The sequence below is a fragment of the Acartia tonsa genome, chromosome 14 (assembly GCF_053477335.1).
Source record: "Acartia tonsa isolate MP-2025a chromosome 14, ASM5347733v1, whole genome shotgun sequence".
In the NCBI taxonomy this organism is placed as follows: domain Eukaryota; kingdom Metazoa; phylum Arthropoda; class Copepoda; order Calanoida; family Acartiidae; genus Acartia; species Acartia tonsa.
In genome coordinates this window covers 30,536,929-30,556,844 of record NC_137273.1, presented here as the reverse complement: position 1 = coordinate 30,556,844, position 19,916 = coordinate 30,536,929, and the positions used below count along the sequence as shown (strand labels likewise).

Here is a 19,916-nt window from a genome sequence, read left to right as displayed (position 1 = left end):
TCTCTCTCTCTCTCTCTCTCTCTCTCTCTCTCTCTTTTTTTTTGGAATTTACATCAGCTTTATAAAAAAAATATTTATTAGTTAGATTTACTTAATTTTACATATGTACTGTAAAAATTTAAAAAAAGATTTGGATACCGAGTTTAGCAGAACTCGTGTTGCGTGCGTGTGTTAAAAATTTCTAATTGCATCTATCTTTTCCCTCCACGAATAGCAAAAATTCGCGAAAAAAAACTGCTTGTGCTGAAAGCGCTATGATGGGCAATAGGAGAAAAAGGGGAGGCGAGGGGAGGAAATTAAAAATGCACAGTGAAATACTTTCTGCTCAATATGGAGCTTTCAGATTCTTAAATATTTCACCTAATGCATAAGTTTACTGTATTTTTGTTTTATTTTACAAAGCCGAAAACAATTCTTTTAAGCCAATGTATTTTTCCACTGTAAATGGAAAAAAGAGTAATATATGTAAAAGGGTGTGTTTTTTGATGGACAACAATTTTAATTTCAATTTCCTAATTTGAACATTTTGTCACTTTAAGTACAAAATTTGATCTTTTCAATTTTTTTCTCGCCTAGTCCATATTTCTATTTAAAGTCATAATATAAATATAGTCATAATGTTATTAGAATATTGTTATTATGTCAGCTATGACCATTTTATTTATTAATATCATTGTAACTAGAGGCTACGCCCCCTAGAGGCCTCTAGGGGTACTTGAGGGGTGGAGGCGGCCCAACCAAAGTACCCTCTCCCTAAATAGCTATATACCTTCCCAGGACTACAAGACGCTACACTGCAAAGGAGAACCATATACAGCATGACCCTCGAAAAAGTATTTTTAAGCATCTGCAGCCCTTATTTCTCAATGAATTATAAAAAAATGCTTATGTCCTTGTTCTCCATAGTATTCCACATAAGTAGATATAAAAATATTTTTTTTACCTCCATTAACACCGGAGATTTTTAGAGCTAAAGTTTTGAAAAAAGTGACTGAGAAAAAGAATTTTTTTTTGTTTCTCTTATTTTTTGGATGGTTATATTATGTTTTTCTAGCAACTGAATAATGATACACAAAGAAAAACAAGTTAACTAATTATTTCTTTTTTATTCCACCAAAAAATATAAATTTTTAATGGCATAAAATACTACTGAATGAATTGATTATTTGCAAATTTTAGGTTATTTATTAACCCTTATTTGAGAAAAGGATTAATTATGACAGTTGCTCCGCCTACTTTTCTGACATCTCAATAATTTAATAGGGGGTTAATTAAGCTTTTTAGACAAAAAAATCATTATGTTTTAATTTTATTTTCTTTATAACTTTTTTGTTATTAAAGTTAGGATTGTGAAACAAAAACAATTTTCCTGCTATATTCATAAAGATTTATTTGGTTTTTTAATCTTAAACAATTTTGCCTAATAAGTAAGTTTTTCAAAACATCATTAAACTAAAAAGACTCAAAAAATATGTGTAAAAAAATGCTTTTTACTCAAAAACTAAATTTTTTATTTCATTTTTGTATAAAGTTTCTGCTAGTAACAAAAATAAAAGGATTTCTACCTTAATTTTGCTAAAAAAGTCGTTTCATGTTAAAAGTTACTTTTTCCTCAGTCACTTTTTCAAAACTTTAGCTCTAAAAATCTCCGGTGTTAATGGAGGTAAAAAAAAATATTTTTATATCTACTTATGTGGAATACTATGGAGAACAAGGACATATGCATTTTTTTATAATTCATTGAGAAATAAGGGCTGCAGATGCTTAAAAATACTTTTTCGAGGGTCATGCTGTATATTTGGCGGTTAGCCAGATTCTTTGGTACAGACAGATCCTGTTACTCTAAATACGGATTCTTTTCAGGCTAAGCAGTGCAGAAATGTAAATTCCAATAGTATCCACCTGGTGTGGTGCATGCACAAATGTGAGAAGAATTTGACGAATCTGAGACAGTATTTTAATGCCTTTTAATGTTTTTTACAAGTGAGGGACATGCACACCAAGAGAGGATTATTAGAGTGATCAAACTCCTAATTTGCTGTCTAGATATCTACTTTAAAGTAACTAAGAGACATGTAGACCATTAGATGATCATAAGAGTGCTCAAAAATCTATTTTAATACCTTTTAATGTTTTGTTTTTTTTAAATTGATGGACATGCACAACATTTAAGGATTTTTAGAGTGATCAAACTCCTATTTTGCTGTATAGAAATCTAGTTTAAAGTAACTTAGATACAAATAAAGCAATTGAGGATCATTAGAGTGGTAAAAACCTATTTTAATGTTTCATTTTTTTCAAAAAGAGTAGTTAAACTCCCTGTTTTGGCCAATTCTGTCTAAAAATCTAATCTAATGTATTAAAGGGACATATAAACCACAAGAAGATCATAAGATAAACTTATATTTTCTTTAACAACCTTGTCGTCTAAATACTTAAATATATTTCATTAACGCCTGCACTTCTAGCATCTAGGGGCTCTGTATACTAAAATGTACAGAAAAGCTAAAAACACAAAATAACCAACACTATTCTTAAATCTAAAAATGAAAACGTCTAAAATCATCTTTGTAAAGCTTCTCTTAAATGGAGAACCCTAACCTTTACTGAGATCTTAAGCTAACAACATTAAAAAAGACCTTACTGCTAAATTAAGGTTAGTCCATTTTAACTCTATAATTCAGAGTCAAAGTCTCATATATAGCATATACACGTACGGAGAAAGCTAAAGATGTTGTATGTTTTTATTTGATGTACATTTTATCAAATTGCAATCAAAAATTTGTTTTACTACAGTTTTCATTCAAAATACATTTGAGTTTATCCTATCATATAATGTAGTAAGGTGTTTTTTTCGCTTTTGTTCAGTTAAGATCACATTAGCCACTGAACTGATTAGGATCTTCGTTTTTGGGAAGATTTCAGGACAGTTTTAGGCTATTTTGTTGTAAATCTAGGCAACTTTTAAAAAGTATTTAAAGGAAGTTTTTTAACACTTTGATTTTAAGATCAACTTATCTGATAAAAAGGTAAGATAAATTAAGATTTAATAAAAACTAGGTAGTTTTAAAATATTTAATTGAACAAGCTATAACAAACATTTGATAGTTTGATTCTAAACAATGCATGATAATATGATCTGTATACAACTTTAAAGTAATTGTTGGCAGCCTGAATAAAAATCTGCTTAGTAATCATTATTTTGGTGGGATGTGGGATATAGGCAGGGAGAAAAGAACATGCTACTGAATATTATACTGGTACCCAAAGTTTTATTCTGAAAATTATACTGGTACCCAAAGTTTTATAGATATAGGATATCTTATGCTTAACCTGTAACCTTTATCTAATCTTGATTGGTTTGTCCTAACTTTTAGACCAACAATTAATATTTGAATAATTTTGATCATACACAATTTATTGTCTTATTCCTTTAGAGCCCTGGGTATTGGGGAAATTGTGTCCTGTAGATATTCGACCTAGCTTGCTCTTGCCAATTACAATTTTAGACATTCATTGGTAAAACTGATCATGTCCTTTGGAGACTTCATAAATAGAATAATAAAAGTTCGTATTATAGACAGATTTCCGTTGATATTAAATAAAAAAATAATAAGATTAAAACCCGAAAGCCCGAGTAACAAAACTTGTATCAATTGATGATTTTTATTTTAGTAGATGTCTTTATGTCTGTGTGTTTGTTTGTCTGTTTGTTTGTCTGTTTGTTTGTCTGTTTGTTTGTCTGTTTGTTTGTCTGTTTGTTTGTCTGTTTGTTTGTCTGTTTGTTTGTCTGTTTGTTTGTCTGTTTGTTTGTCTGTTTGCTTATCTGTTTGTTTGTCTGTTTGTTTGTCTGTTTGTTTGTCTGTTTGTTTGTCTGTTTGTTTGTCTGTTTGTTTGTCTGTTTGTTTGTCTGTTTGTTTGTCTGTTTGTTTGTCTGTTTGTTTTTCTGTTTGTTTGTTTGTCTGTTTGTTTGTCTGTTTGTTTGTCTGTTTGTTTGTCTGTTTGTTTGTCTGTTTGTTTGTCTGTTTGTTTGTCTGTTTGTTTGTCTGTTTGTTTGTCTGTTTGTTTGTCTGTTTGTTTGTCTGTTTATTTGTCTGTTTGTTTGTCTGTTTGTTTGTCTGTTTGTTTGTCTGTTTGTTTGTCTGTTTGTTTGTCTGTTTGTTTGTCTGTTTGTTTGTCTGTTTGTTTGTCTGTTTGTTTGTCTGTTTGTTTGTCTGTTTGTTTGTCTGTTTGTTTGTCTGTTTGTTTGTCTGTTTGTTTGTCTGTTTGTTTGTCTGTTTGTTTGTCTGTTTGTTTGTCTGTTTGTTTGTCTGTTTGTTTGTCTGTTTGTTTGTCTGTTTGTTTGTCTGTTTGTTTGTCTGTTTGTTTGTCTGTTTGTTTGTCTGTTTGTTTGTCTGTTTGTTTGTCTGTTTGTTGGTCTGTTTGTTTGTAGCGAAGGATCTCGCTAACTGCTGAACCGATCGGGTTCTCCTTTACAGGGTAGCTTTTCATAGGTCCCGGGAAGGTTTATAACTATTTTTATACCCCCCTCTCCCAAATCTTTTTTTCTTTTAAAACTAAAATTAGAATAGTGAAAGAAAAAAATGTTTTGTTGAAATTTTTCTTTTAAATCTAAAATACGAAAAATAAGTTTGATCAAACCTCTTGGGGCAAGGCCCCTAGAGGCTAGGGGCGAAGCCGCTAGTACTTAGACAGTAGTAAGATTTTTTTTGTTTGTCTGTCAATATCAACTACCGATCAGATTGAAATGTCAATATCAGGGTAAACTTCACTTAAACCTTATAGTTTTAGGCTATTTTACTGCCCTTCGTAACTGCTAGATGTTAAGGGGTAAATCAATATTATAGATTTATTTCAAATAAAAAATAATCAATTCCCATTGAATATAAAAAAAACTTTTTTATGATTAATGAATTAAAGCAAAATTTTAGATAATTCAGAAAAAAAGAAATTGTCATAATTTTTTTCATTTTTTATATGAGAACAAGTTTTTGATTATTTTAAGGCAACATATTCTAATGGATAATACTGGTCATTCGCCAAATCAAATATTCCCAGGGAGCTTAGGGGGATAAGACAATGGTCCAAAAATTAATGTACATCACCAATGATTGTAAATAACATAACCCCTTCTGGAGATTAGAATTGTTGGTTAAAAAAAAGTCCTCAAAGCTTTTAAGCTAAAAATTGAGATATCATGTTTCAAAAACTTCAGGGACCAGTATAATTTACAGTCCAATGTCCCCTCCCTCCCAGCAATTGTTCGATCCTTTATTGGTCAGGCAGGAGGTTGAAACAGTCCACCTCTGTGTCTTACTTTTGGGGTTTCTGTCTTTTCCTTTAAAAGCCTATTTGTACATTTGTTTGTTTATTGCACTGGTTTTAAGCTATTTATCCCATTCTTGAAAAAAAAGGAATTAATCTAAACTATTTCATAAAAAAAGAATAATTGTAATTACCTAATTATCCTTTTAATTTATAGTCAATCAATTCTACTTATAGAATAACATAATTGAAAATGTCCCCAATTATAAAATACAAAGTTACCCCTTCTGTAGATTAAAATATTGGTCCCATTAATTAAGATATATTTAATTAATTGCCATTGAATGACAGACTCTGTTTATAAAACTTTGGGGACCAGTATAATTTACAGTTCAATGTCCCCTCCCTCCCTCCCTGGCTACTGACAAATTTGATTTTTTTCAAATTGAATAAAATCTGACATCTCGCAAAATTCAATCAATCTAAAAGTTAAACCTTTTGGTGGGTATTCACTGCCGCATATTAACACAAACAGCATAGTGTTTCATATTGAAAAAAAGACAAAATCCTTATATAAAAGTAACATGATCTGCGTCTTTTTGTGTGTGTGTGTGTGTGCACTGAAAGATCTCGCGAACAGTTGAACCAATAGAGTTTCCATTTAGGTACTGCTAAAGTTTATAATTTTGGGGGAGGAGAGTACCAACCTCCAAAAAGAAATCGACCCACAAAAAAAGTTGTTTTAATTTTCATAATTTGTGGGGATTCCCCCCCCCCCCTCTTAATTGCCCTAAAAGGTGTGAAGGGGAGTAGCCACTTGTATTTGCAAATTTAATGATGACAGTGAATCAAATAGAAGCTATTGTACATAGTAATTTGCTGTTCTGTTGATTTAAAGTTTTGCGGAAATGAAGGCACACCAAATCTCTCACGTGATTAAGATATGTGTTTTAAAAAACAATAGTCAGGAAAAGAGGGGACATTGGACTGTAAATTACACTTGTAACCAAAGTTGTATACCAACGTTTTCTTATTCATTTGCTCAAAATATTTTGGGTACTCTAATTAAATAGGTTTAAACCAATCACTTAATCTGCCTACGAGGTATTTTTTTGGTCCATTGTCTTATCCCTTAAGATCAAACAGTCTATAATTCAGGGATAATATAAAGTAGTGAGCGTTTTTTTTGTCTGTCCCGAAGGATCTCGCTAACCGCTGAACCGATATTGTTATCCTTTACAGTGAAACTTCTTATAGGTCCTGGGAAGGTTTTAAACTATTTTTCGAGAGGGTGTCTTAACCACCCTCTCCCCCCAAAAATAATTTTTATTACTATTTGGAAACTCAAAAATAGGATGAGGTCGACTTTTCCTTCTCCTACTAGTGCAGTGCCCCTAGAGGCTTCTAGGGGCGTAGCCGCTAGTCTATAATACAAAGTAGAACGATGTCTGTTTGTTTGTAGCGAAGGATCTCGCTAACCGCTGAACCGATCGGGTTCTCCTTTACAGGGTAGCTTCTCATAGGCCCCGGGAAGGTTTATAACTATTTTCTTGGGGGGGTGGGATACACCCAACCTCCCCCCCCCAAAAAAAAAAAAATTCTTATTTAAAATTTTTCTTTTAAATCATAAATACGAAAAATCTTGGGGCAAAGCCCCTAGAGGCTAGGGGCGAAGCCGCTAGTAATAGATAAGACAATAATCATGGATTTGAACCTTTATGTAAGTTAAAATAATTGGTAAAAGTTCTTGTTCTGAGAGTTTGTAGCAACCAATCAGTTAAACTTTGGGTACCAGTAAATTTATACCCTAAAGTCCTAATCCTAAAATCCCCAAAACATTTTTTACAAAAATTTTCTGTGTCCTTAATTTATCTTTCCTTTCCATCGATATGAATTACGCTTAGGTCAAAAAAAATCACGGATCTTTAGGGATAAGACAATGGACGATAAATTTATGTACATAATGAACAAACTTTGCTCTGGCTTTTGCTTTGGCTTTGCTTCATTGGTTGAAAAGTTAGAACTAATCAATCAAGACTTAATAAAAGCACTCAAGGTTATAAGACACGTATAAAAAAAAAGATGCTGTGAGTATTGGTGCAAAAAAATATGACGTAACAAAAAAAATAGCCAATGAGAGGCCACTATAAATTTTACCATTGGTCAATAACGGCCTCTAATTGGCTAATTTTTTTTTACGTCATATTTTTTGCACCAATACTCACAGCATCAAAAAAAACTTTGGAGACTAACAAGATTTGCAATCTAATATACGATTCCTTCCTGAAAAAAATGAAAAAAAATAAAAGATTTTCATTTTATTTTTGCTTAGGTAGTAAGATTAATTTAAATTTTCAGTAAAAAGTTAAATTTATTTCTCCTTAGTGAAAGACTTGAAAATAGCTTAAAACCAGACCAAAAGAAATACAAATAAAGTTCTTTTATTTTTCAGTCACAATCCACTGATCCAATTAAGTTTTCAATTTTAAGAAAGTTTTTCCAAAGCTCCTCTGAATATAAATCAAATTGTTATTAGAATTAAGTTTATCGATAATATGTCAGTAATGGTCTCTTTTATTCATGTTTTAACCTTAGAAACAATATATATTGCTGCGCTTCTTAGTACATTTATCTTTGTTAAAGCTATCGCTCTCAGGGATATAAAGGAACAAGACAATGACCGTTATAAAGAGGTACATCCCTAATAATTATATACAAAATTATCCGTTATTTAGATTGCTATTAGTGGTTGAAACATTTGGACACTCAACTTAATGAACCAACCAATCAAAATTCAAAAAGCCAAAAAGTTGTTACGCCAACGAATAAGAAAATGTAACTATAAAACTTTGGGGGTAAACAGTAACAGCCCAATGTCCCTCCCTCCCTGTATCGCGCTAGTGATATACTTTATATGCAAACTAGCGGCTTCGCCCCTAGCCTCTAGGGGCTTTGCCTCAGGAGGTAATTAAAAAAATAAGGTAGTTCATGTGGTGGATCTTCATCTTCATCATATTATAATTATACATCAAAAAAAAAAAAAAATTGGATCCTCATCTTCTTCAAACTGTATATCAATTATACATAAAAAAAAAAAATTTGGATCCTCATCTTCTTCAAACTATATATCATCAAAAAAAAAAAATGGGGGGGATTTTTTTGTTTTTGGGGGGGTTGGGGGTGTCCCACCCCCCAAGAAAATAGCTTAAAACCACCACAGGACCAATAGGTATATACCCTGAAGAGTAGAATCCAATCGGTTCAGTGGTTACCGAGATCTTAAGGGACGGACGGACAGACAGACGGACAGACAGACATCGTTCTACTTTGTATTATAGATGGTGAGAAATCACTTCCGCGCATTTGTATCACATTATTAAATCATGAAAATCGCATATTATTACAACATTACAAAAAGCATTGACATCCCAGCTTTAAACACCCCTTAATGCACAAAACATTTGATTCATAGATTAATATTCACAACGAAATTAAGATTTTCAAAATTACCCTTTCTAAAGATAAAAATCATAGGTTAATAGTTATTTCTTTCATCGTATTATAAACGGCTTTCCGCGGATATAGAATGTACAATTATAAGATTAAAACCAGTTTTTTAGCCCCTAGGTGCCCTAGGCACGGGCTAAAAAAACTGGTTTTAATCTTATGATTGTACATTTTTATATTCGTAGAAAGCTGGATATAATACGATGCTAGACATAGTTTTTTCGTATGGATGAGAACCGGTTCATATCCACCGGATTCGAATGAATACGAGAAAAAGTTTTAACATTGCTAGGTAGCTGGACAATGTGTCTCAAAAAACAGCCATATAACGTCATAAAAATAAGGGAAATGAGATGAGAAGTGGGAAAGATAACCCCTAGAAACGATATGGATAATCCCTCATTCTTATGACGTAACAAGGCTGTTTTTTGGAGACACCATTCAAAGATCTTATTAATAGTGCCTAAGAGAACCCGTGTATAACCCCTTGGGTACCTATATAATTTACAGCCCAATGTCTCGTCCTATACTGTATTTATTACCTATTGTGTCTTTTTGAGAATATGATAATATGCAGAAGTTAATATACACCATGCAAAAAAATGGGCTTGTTTATCAGACGTACTGATCAACTGAAAATTGATTACCCATTTGTTCCCTGATTTCCGAAGTTGTACGACAGATAACTCAACTATTGCAAAAGCTATTTTCAGCTACTCTGGTCAAAGGAAAAATAAAATTATGCATTAAAAATTTTAATTTTTCAAATTTATATTTCTTTTTGAAGTTTGAAGCTTTTTTAGCTAGTAGTAACTATTGAGATCGGATAAGGGTGATACGTACAAAATCGGAAACTAAGATTCAGCTGACCGACGTACTGCAAAAGCGGACCTTCAACATTCCTTTGACATTTTTATACAGTCTGTTCAATTCTCTAAATAAGCTAGTAAGGGGACATTGAACCTATATTGGTACCAACGTTTTTTCAACACACTCTGTTTATCGTAAGTGGGGGTGTATATTAATTATCGTCTTATTGTCTTATCCTTTAAGATCTCTTATATTACGAGAGGATAAAAGTTTCCTACTGTACATATTTTGGAACTATACAAACAATTACGAGCGCAGCAATAGAATGTTTATGCGCAGTTTTATCAAAACAGCAGAGAATATTTGTCATAATTTAAAATACTGTGGAAACGCCAGGGATCTAAAGGGATAAGACAGTGGCCGATAAACTGACGTACATCCCCAATCATGACACACAAAATTACCCCTTAATTGGACACTCAACTTGATGAACGGAGCAATCAAAGTTCAATAAAAGTCCCCAAAGTTGTTGAAGCAACATGTAACAATGCCTTACTGATTTTTTATTATTAGCCTAACACTGCTTCGTCAATTATGATGAAAAATTATAATTTTCTTAAACATTTTTCGACTTATATCTAACTTTTATACTTTTAGCAAAAAAATGAGAAACATAAAAATCCAAGCTTTCTCTTTAATGTGATCAAAAAGGCGGGTTCGCGAAATTGATATAAAATGAATGTTACAGCACATAAAAAAGGATATTTAGATCCATTACTATCAGGGAGGGAGGGATGATTCGACTGTAAATGTTGCTGGTCCCCGAAGTTTTCTAGACGCAATCTGGCATTCGTTAGCCCAGAAACTTTGTTGATATTTCTTAAATATCAATTTGTTTCAGCAAAATAGAAGTGTCAAAACTTTTCTACAAAGGGATAATTTTGCTTATCTTATCATGGGGGAGGGAGGTAATATATTAGCTGTTTATTACACTAGTCCCCAAAAATTCCTATTCGTTGGCTTAACAACTTTGGGGACTTTTATTGAATTTTAATTTGTCATTTCCATACATTTGAAGTACTAATTGAAATATACAGAAGGGGTAAATTTGGTTTATCATAATTGAGGGTGTACATCAAGTCATTGCCCTTTGTCTTATCCCTTAAGATCCCTAAAAAAACGACTCCATCTTGTAAAACAAAATTTTGACAAGCATAAAGTAATTTGTTCTCTAGGAATGTTTCAATTTGTTTTAATCTTTATTTTTAAAAGCGAAGCTTTTCTATTATTAGGATCGGTCCGTCCGTACGTCCGTAACGGATAGCTTTTTTCGTTAATTTAGGCATGTTAGGATTGTCCTATCGATTTCAAATTTTGCATGGTGATTCCTTTAATAGTTAGGTACGATTTAGAAAGCGTAGCAACTCTATAATCATTACTAAAATGTCCGTACGTCCGTTTTAAACATGTTGATTTTTTTACTTTTTTAACAACAAATTTTTATGTGATCAAATCATCCGATTGATCTGATTTTTTGTATATTGATTCCTGGGAGAACAAAGTATAATGTTATAAGCGAAGCAACTCTATAATCAAGTCCTTAAAATGTAGGTATGTCCATAAACATTATCCTGTATAAAGCATTTTTTAAAACAAATTTACTTAGAATTTTGCTTCGACTCTTATATATTTATATTCTGATTATTTAGCTCTGACAATATATAAGTGTTAATGTCCGTTTGTCCTACCGTTTCAGTGCTTCGCTTTTATGGATGTTGTCATCCTTGTTTAGAGTATCCCAGCTACTCTTTAATTATATTGTGTTCTAGTTTCTCAATTCGCAGTTTTTCATTCAGCGGATTTTTAAACATTAGTGTTAGTTTTTTAAAATATTCTTATCATTAAGCACTAATAAAAAAAGCGCCTAGAGGCTACAGACGAAGACACTCATTTTCTAAAAAAGCGTAGGTACTCTATAATCTAAACCTTACCTTAGGGTGAGCTCTTCTTGGGAATGCAACTTTGGGGTCAATCTGAAATAAATAGAACACATTAATTTTGAAAATATTAGTATCAAGGTGAATATAAAAGAAGGTTTTGATTGGTTGGCTTATTTAACTGAGAGTTCAAACGTTTCAACTACTAAGTCAGAAGTAATTTTGTGTATCATCATTGGGGATGTACGTACAGTACATCAATTTATCCGCCATTGTCTTATACCTTTAGATGCCTGATAAAAAATACAATTTATGATTAATCTACACCTCTTTCTCCTTCCATTTGTTTTCATGCTATCAGCAGTAGAACTTTACACATAGGAAATCACGAATCTTAAGGGATAAGACAATAATCAATAAATTAATGTACAACCCAATTATAGCCCCTTCTTTAGATGAAAATCAGTGTGGAAAAGTTAACACTACTAGCCATACAAGATTTAATGAAAGTACCCAAAGTTTTAAAGCCAGCCAACAAATACTAGAACGCGTTTATAAACTTTGGGATAAAGTATAATATACAATCCAATGTCACCTCCCCCCCCCCCCTCTCCTCTACACTATGAATAAAGGTAGTAAGACAAGAGAGATAATGTCTGATTGAGCCAATAGGAGAATCGCATTGGAACATACATTAAATCTCATTGGTTGAAATTGTGTACACATTTTGTTACCAATGCATGTTTTTTTTCATTTAGTACATAGATAAAAGTCAGCTGTAAACAGTATATTTTTTTAGTAGAAAGCTTTGCTGAATCAGACTTAATTGCCCAAAAATTTCGTCTTAAATTTGAAAGCTTCAAACAGAGGTGGATTCTTAAAAAAAAGTAAACAATACTTTTGTCTCCTAGAAATGTTCCTTCTTAGATTTGACGAAAAATGGGTTCAGAATATGCTTCTATTCTTATATTTCTATTACACTATGGTATGTTTGCGAATATGAAACACTATAAAGATGGATTTATAATCACTCGGATCTTAACACCAGATTATCATGTTCTCTAATAAAGTGAAACTTTTAGTTGGCCAAAATAACGATCCACCCCCTTTTTCCCCATCACCTCAAATGTTACTGGATGAACGAACTGACCATTAAGTGATGTCCATGTTAAAGTGACGACAATTTTTCCCATTTTGTCATAATATACACGTATATTTATATCCATTTTCTTATCAATATATGCAAAACTATTATTACAATCATGTCATCCGTAACCAATAAACATAGAAGATCTAGATACATAAATCTAAATCAAACAAGGATGACAACATCCATAAAAGCGAAGCACTGAAAAGGTAGGACAAACGGATATGAACACTTATATAGTGTCAGAACTGAATAATCAGAATATAAATGTATAAGAGTCGAAGCAAAATTGTAAGTAAATTTGTTGAAAAACTGCTTTATACAGGATAATGTTTATGGACATACTTACATATTTAGGACTTGATTATAGAGTTGCTTCGCTTATAACATTATACTTTGTTGTCCCAGGAATCAATATACCAAAAATCAGATCAATCGGATGATTAGATCACATAATAATTTGTTGTTAAAAAAGTAAAAAAAATCAACATGTTAAAATGGACGTACGGAAATTTTTGTAATGATTATAGAGTTGCTACGCTTTCTAAATTATGGATGTATTTAAATTTATCGTTAATTGTCTATTAGAGTAAAACACTAGAGAGGGAAAGGGATAAATAACTGTATCTCCCCATCGCACTGTCCTTGTGCCGTCTATCAATTGGGTCATTGAAAATCAACCAATGGTGTGGTGTGTATTAACACAGCCTAGTATCAGGAAATAATTTGATAGCAGACGAATAAGGTCATTCAAAAAGGAAGGGAGGTAGTTATCTTTATATAAAGCTATATTATAGATTTGTTCATTGTCTTATTCTGTAGGATCCCATCATCTGTTTTTGGGTACCAGTGTAATTTACTGTCTAATGTCCTTTCCCTTCCTTGCTTTTATGGATACTAGCGGTTACGCCCCTAGAGGCCTCTAGTGGCATTTAAATGTTTTTCTTTTTCTTTAAATATCTAATTTGAGAAATAATTTGTCTATGTTATCAGCTGTTAAATTTTTTTCTCTACGCAGCGCGACTACGCTAGCGACACTATGCGGTGGAAATATTTCAATTTTTTTCGATTTTATGGTGATTTCTCTTGGGAGGGTGGTGGTACCCTCCCCCCAAATAGTTATAAACCTTCCCAAGACCTATGAGAAGCTACCCTGTTAAGAAGAACCCGATCGGTTCAGCGGTTAGTGAGATCCTTCGGTACAGACACACAGACAAACATCCTGTTACTTTAGTATAAGGATAGTTGTTCTTGTTGTAGATAAAGGTGTAAAATAAAGTGACCCATTACAGATTATTTCTATTATAAATATCAACACACAAACAATTTACAAATACAAACTATAAAAAATCTAGGGAAACTATTTTCAAAGGTAGCAAAGTTCCTATATATTAAATATATTCTATGCAGGTTTAAGGCCATTTTCCATAGGGGTGAGTCAACCACTTAAGACGTAAGACCAAAAAATGTCAAAATTTTAAGAATCTAAAAACAGTACTTTTAAAAAATGTACAATTCTTAAAAATAAGGTTTAGTCGGTCGCAATTTGGGTAGAAAAGGTATTATTTATAAAGAAGATACACCTTAATTTCATAAATTTCAATTTGTGTCAATATGTGCAACAATAATGTCTTTTTAGGGGCGCAGATACTGTATATAAATCGGATCTATTGTCGAGGCAGCCTAAAACCTTCTAAATTCAAACTATATAAGCTGAAAACATTCCCGTATCACTTAAGAAATAGATAGATAGAGACAGAGAGAGGGAAAGAGAGAGAGAGAGAGATAGACAGAGAGAGAGAGGGGGAAAGAGAGAGAGAGGGGGAAAGAGTGAGAGAGAGGGAAAGACAGAGAGAGAGGGCGAGAGAGAGAGGGAAAGACAGAGAGAGAGGGCGAGAGAGCGAGAGACAGAGAGAGAGACATAAAGAGAGACAGAGAGAGAAAGAGAGAGAAAAAAAAGGGATAGGAAGAAAAAAATGTCTAAAATAGGCGGCGAATAAAATCTCAAAAAGCTGTAAAAATTGCAAAATTAAAGGGGCCTAAATTCGCATGCAATATTCAAGCATGTAAAATCGGATGAAAAGGGATAAGACAATGGAAAATAAATCAATGTAAACTAAGTATAATGTTGTATTATTGGTGGAAAGGTTTTACACTGCTCATTAGTATAACACTCTGAAGATTTAATGAAAAATTCCTAAAGTTTTTTAGCCAACAAATGTAAAATCATGTTCTATGTCAGTTCTTTCCTTGGATGTAAGAATAGTTATTTCTCGCATCGTATTATAAACGGCTTTCCGCGGAGATAGAATGTACAATTATGAGATTAAAACTAGTTTTTTTTAGCCCCGAAGTTCCAAAGGCACTGGTTAAAAAACTGGTTTTAATCTTATGATTGTACATTTTTATATTCGTAGAAAGCTGGACATAATACGATGCTAAACTTAGTGTCTTAACCTCTTTTCGAGGAAGCTTTGTGTTTATCAAGATCGAAATTAATTCCCTTATTCATAATTCCAATTCGGCGCAAATGTCGTCTTTGTTTGACTTTCCTTTCCTAAAGAGACGCGGCATGGAATGTTGTTTATGTTTTGATGTGTCCACGTTCTTTACTTTTGAATGATATGTGAGTGGATGAAGATTTCGGAGAATAAAGTTGGGCCTATCATTGGTCTCATAGTGCGTGAACAACCCTAGTATACCAGGGGCTTTAAACCTTAAGAACTTCAGGTAGATTTTGTTCATTTTATTTAAATTGAATGGCGTATAGGACGGATTTATTAAGTTTAAAAGGCTTTAGCCAGCTAAACATGAAACTTTATTATGATTCAATTATTATGTTTTAGTAATTTTTATGTGCCTTTATTTTTGCACTTAACAATGATCTATTAAACCAAATAATTTTCCTTTAAAGCCAAAGTACCCAAAGATTCTTAACCGTAGAAAAAAAGATTTTTTAAAAGCAAATAATATTACGTGGTTATAAAAACTGGAATTTTGTATTAATTGATTTTGTAATTTCAGGACTTTGAAATAGTTTGTATCAATAAATCTATACTCAAACCTGCTGTTGAAACTTGATGGTTCCTGGTATTGGGGGTTTTTGTCCGTAAAACTAAGATCTCTAGAACTTCCTGCAAATTCGGAAGTCATACTTAACCAAAGTGTCATGGTTAAGACACTTAGTTTTTTCGTATGGATGAGAACCGGTTCCTATCCACCGGATTCGAATGAATACGAGAAAATAAAGTAAATAAATCTTTTGTATGTAAGTTAAGATCTCTATTATCAACCATTTAATCGATGCTAGGTGAGCAATGGCTAGAAGAGAGAAGACAGAGAGAGATAAAAAGATAAAAACTAAAAAAAAAGTAAAAGTTGACTAAAAGAGGAAATGTATTTAGACATACAGAATTTCAGAAAGAGAAAAAACAAGAAAGACACAGACAAAGAGAGAGAGAGAGGGTTACAGACCAACAGAAAGAGAGAGAGTGAGAGATAGAGATACAGACCAACAGAAAGAGAGAGAGAGAGAGAGAGAGAGAGAGAGAGAGATAGAGATACAGACCAACAGAAAGAGAGAGAGAGAGATACAGACCAACAGAAAGAAAAAAAAAGAGAGTGAGAGAGAGAGAGAGATACAGACCAACAGAAAGAGAGAAAAGGAAAAATACAGAAAGAGAAAAAATAAGAAAGATACAGACAAAGAGAGAGAGAGGGATTCAGACCAACAGAAAGAGAGAGAGAGAGAGAGAGAGAGAGAGAGAGAGAAAGAGAGAGAAAGACCAACAGAAAGAGAAAAAACAAGAAAGACACAGACAAAGAGAGAGAGAGATACAGACCAACAGAAAGAGAAAGAGAGAGAGATACAGACCAACAGAAAGAGAGAGAGAGAGAGAGAGAGAGAGAGAGAGAGAGAGAGAGAGAGAGAGAGAGAGAGAGAGAGAGAGAGAGAGAGAGAGAGAGAGAGAGAGAGAGAGAGAGAGAGAGAAAGAGAGATACAGACCAACAGAAAGAGATAAAATGAAAAATACTGCAGAAATGAGAGAAAAAGAAAAGGGTAAAGAGAAAGAAAGAGTGAGAAAGAGAGAGAAAGAGATACAGACCAACAGAAAGAGAGTGAGAGAGAGAGAGAGAGAGAGAGAGAGAGAGAGAGAGAGAGAGAGAGATACAGACCAACAGAAAGAGAGAAAAGGAAAAATACTAAAGAAATGAGAGAAACTGAAAAGGGTAAAGAGAGAGGAAGAGTGAGAAAGAGAGAGATAAGGGAGATGAAGGAAAAGAGAGAGAGAGAAAGAGACAGGGAGAGAAAGAAAGAAAGAGAGAAGGAAAAATATGTATAGAGAGAGAGATAGAGAGTAAGAGAGAGAGGGAGAGAGAGAGAAATGCATAATTTTTTTTCTTATCTAAATTTGATGCAAGAGAAAATTTGAGATATTTTTGTTTGTGTATAAATTTATCTATCTATCTACCTTTTTATCTACCTATCTATCTCTTTGATCTTTCTATCTATCCCCCCAAAAAAGAATACAATTGTATAATTGAAAATTGTTAAAAGATACAAATTATATCAAAATATCTTTTTTATGCAACAAGATGTCTGATTGTCTAATTATATGCTCAGTAAGATCTTATAAACCGCTTAAACTATCATAATCAGTTTTAGAGAAGAATAATATTTGTACAGGACAAGAATTAAGCTATTCAGCGTAAGGGCAACATTTATAAAAACTCAAAAAAAAACTCCCCCCCCCCCTCATTTTGTCTCTCTTTTATCTGTTTAAAAGAATTTAAGCTTCCACGGTTCATTTACATAGCGGTAACTTTTACTAAAATTTATCAAGGAAAGGGTTATAGCAACTGAATATTAAGTAATTTTCTATTTCTATTATATAAACAGTTTTCCGCGAATTGTAAAATAATAAAAATGGTAGATTGAAACTAGTTTTATTGTTTGAGATTAGGGTTTTCAAGGAATAAGACAATGGACGAAAAGATTGATGTAAATCCCACATGATAATAAACAAAATTATCCCTACTGTAGATAAAAGCAATATAAAAAGTGTAAAAGCTGCTTGTTAATATTTTATAAAAGTACCCAAAGTTTTAAAATCAACAAATATGTTTATAAAACTTTGGGAACCTATTTTAGTCCTATGTCATCTTCCTGTAAGTAAATTAATATTAATGTTATTTTTTTTTTTAGAATCTAAATCCGTTTACATGTTATTGTGTCTTAAACTAGGCTTAAAGTTAGACAATAACGCTTCAATATATTTATAAAACTTTTAAAGAAACTAATTCTAGGCAATTTTGTTTTAATTTCATTAACATTATTATATTTAAATTTTAAGAATATAAAATTTCCAGAGCTGGATCTTTAAATCATTTTAGTGGTGAGCCAGATCGGGGTGCGCCGAATTTCAGCCAATCACAGCGCGGCATTTCATAAAATGCTGTGCTCTCATTGGTGGAAAGTTGGTTCATTCCGATCTGGCTCACCACTAAAATGATTTAAAGATCCAGCTAAGTAAACAATGTACAAAAATATTTCCCAATGATGGATAAACAAATTTAACATTTATATTAATTAAAATTGTTAATGGAAAAGTTTAAACATTGCTAGTTTGAACCAAACAATCAATCCTTAAACTAAAGTAACAGGATGTCTGTTTGTCTATTTGTGTGTCTGTCTGTGTGTTTGTACCGAAGGATCTCGCTTACCGCTGAACCGATCGGGTTCTCCTTAACAGGGTAGCTTCTCATAGGTCCTAAGAACTATTTTGGGGGAGGGTACCACCACCCTCCCAAGAGAAATCATAATAAAATCGAGAAAAAAATTAAATATTCCCGCCGCATAGTGTCGCTAGCGTAGTGGCGCTGCGTAGAGACATGAATTAAACAGTTGATTTAACATAGACAAATTATTTCTCAAATTAGATATCTAAAATATAAAAAAAAACATTTTAATGCCACTAGAGGCCTCTAAGGGCGTAGCCGCTAGTGTTTAATAAAGGGACCCAAAATTAATTCTCACCCAATGTTTTATAAACACGCGCTCTTATCCGTTGGATAAAAACTTTGGGTACTTTTATTAAATCTTGATTCGTTTAAGCCAGCAGTGTCTAACTTAACTGATAGATTTGGGCAACACAAGAGGTAATTATGTTTATCATCATTTGGTTTGTCCATCAATTTATCGTTTATTGTCTTATCCCTTAAGATCCCTAAGATTTTGTCTACTCTAAGCAAAAACAATTGAATGGGTGAAAAATGAGGGTGGGTTCATTTTTCCCCGTCTATTCTTCATTTTTCTTAGCTGTTGGCTTTTTCATGTTAAAAGCTTTTTATACACATATATTTATGTTTAAGGTCCGTACGTTCATAATGAATAGCTCTAATCGTAGTTTCAAGATTGTTAGAATTGTCTTATTGGTTTAAAACTTTGCAACTTTCAAACTCCTGTAACAATCAATAAAAATCTAGCAATTTCTAATTGTAAGTATATTTAAAACTAGCGGCTACGCCCCTAGAGGCCTTTAGGGACACGTAAAATTGTTTCTATTTTAAAATCAGCAATTTACCAATAATATTTTTTATGCCGATAGTTGGTGTTAGTTATGTTTTTAGCTAATTACAAAAATGTCAGCAGGGCGACATTTTTTTTATTTTGTCGATTTCTCTGGGGAGGGTCAGCGGTTAGCGAGATCCTTCGCTACAAACAAACAGACAGACATTGTTCTACTTTGTATTATAGATATTTATGTTCAAGGTCCGTACGTTCGTAATGGATAGTTCTGATCGTAGTTTCAAGATTGGTAGAATTGCCTTATTGATTTCAAACTTTGCATGATAACTCCTGTAACAATCAAGAAAAATCTAGCAATTTATTGATGTGTAATGTCTAAATGTAGTTGGCTAACGAACTTCGCTATTATGAATATTGTCATCTTTATTAAGTAGTATATTCAAAACTAACGGCTACGCCCCTAGAGGCCTTTTGGGACACGTAAAATTGTTTCTATTTTAAAATCAGCAATTTACCAAAAATATTTTTTATGCCAATAGTTGGTGTTAGTTATGTTTTTATGCAATTGCAATTTTTGTCGATTTCTATGAGGAAAGTGATCGTACCCTCCCCCAAAATAGTTATAAACCTTTCCGGGAAGCTACCCAGTTAAGGAGAACTCAATCGGTACAAACATATAAACACACAAACAGATAGACATCCTGTTACTTTAGTATAAGGA

The 19,916-nt window shown here is 32.6% G+C and overlaps 1 protein-coding gene across 4 annotated transcripts in view; it reads right to left on the bottom strand.

The window, feature by feature from the left end:
- LOC145306577 (RNA-binding protein Musashi homolog Rbp6-like) overlaps positions 1 to 19,916 on the bottom strand; it is a 168,081-nt gene that overhangs the window by 95,690 nt on the left and 52,475 nt on the right. For all 4 annotated transcript variants that reach the window (XM_080148779.1, XM_080148780.1, XM_080148781.1 and 1 more), the window contains exon 5: positions 11,574 to 11,615. In XM_080148779.1, the coding sequence (XP_080004905.1) occupies positions 11,574 to 11,615 (42 nt within the window). The remainder of the gene's footprint in view (positions 1 to 11,573; positions 11,616 to 19,916) is intronic.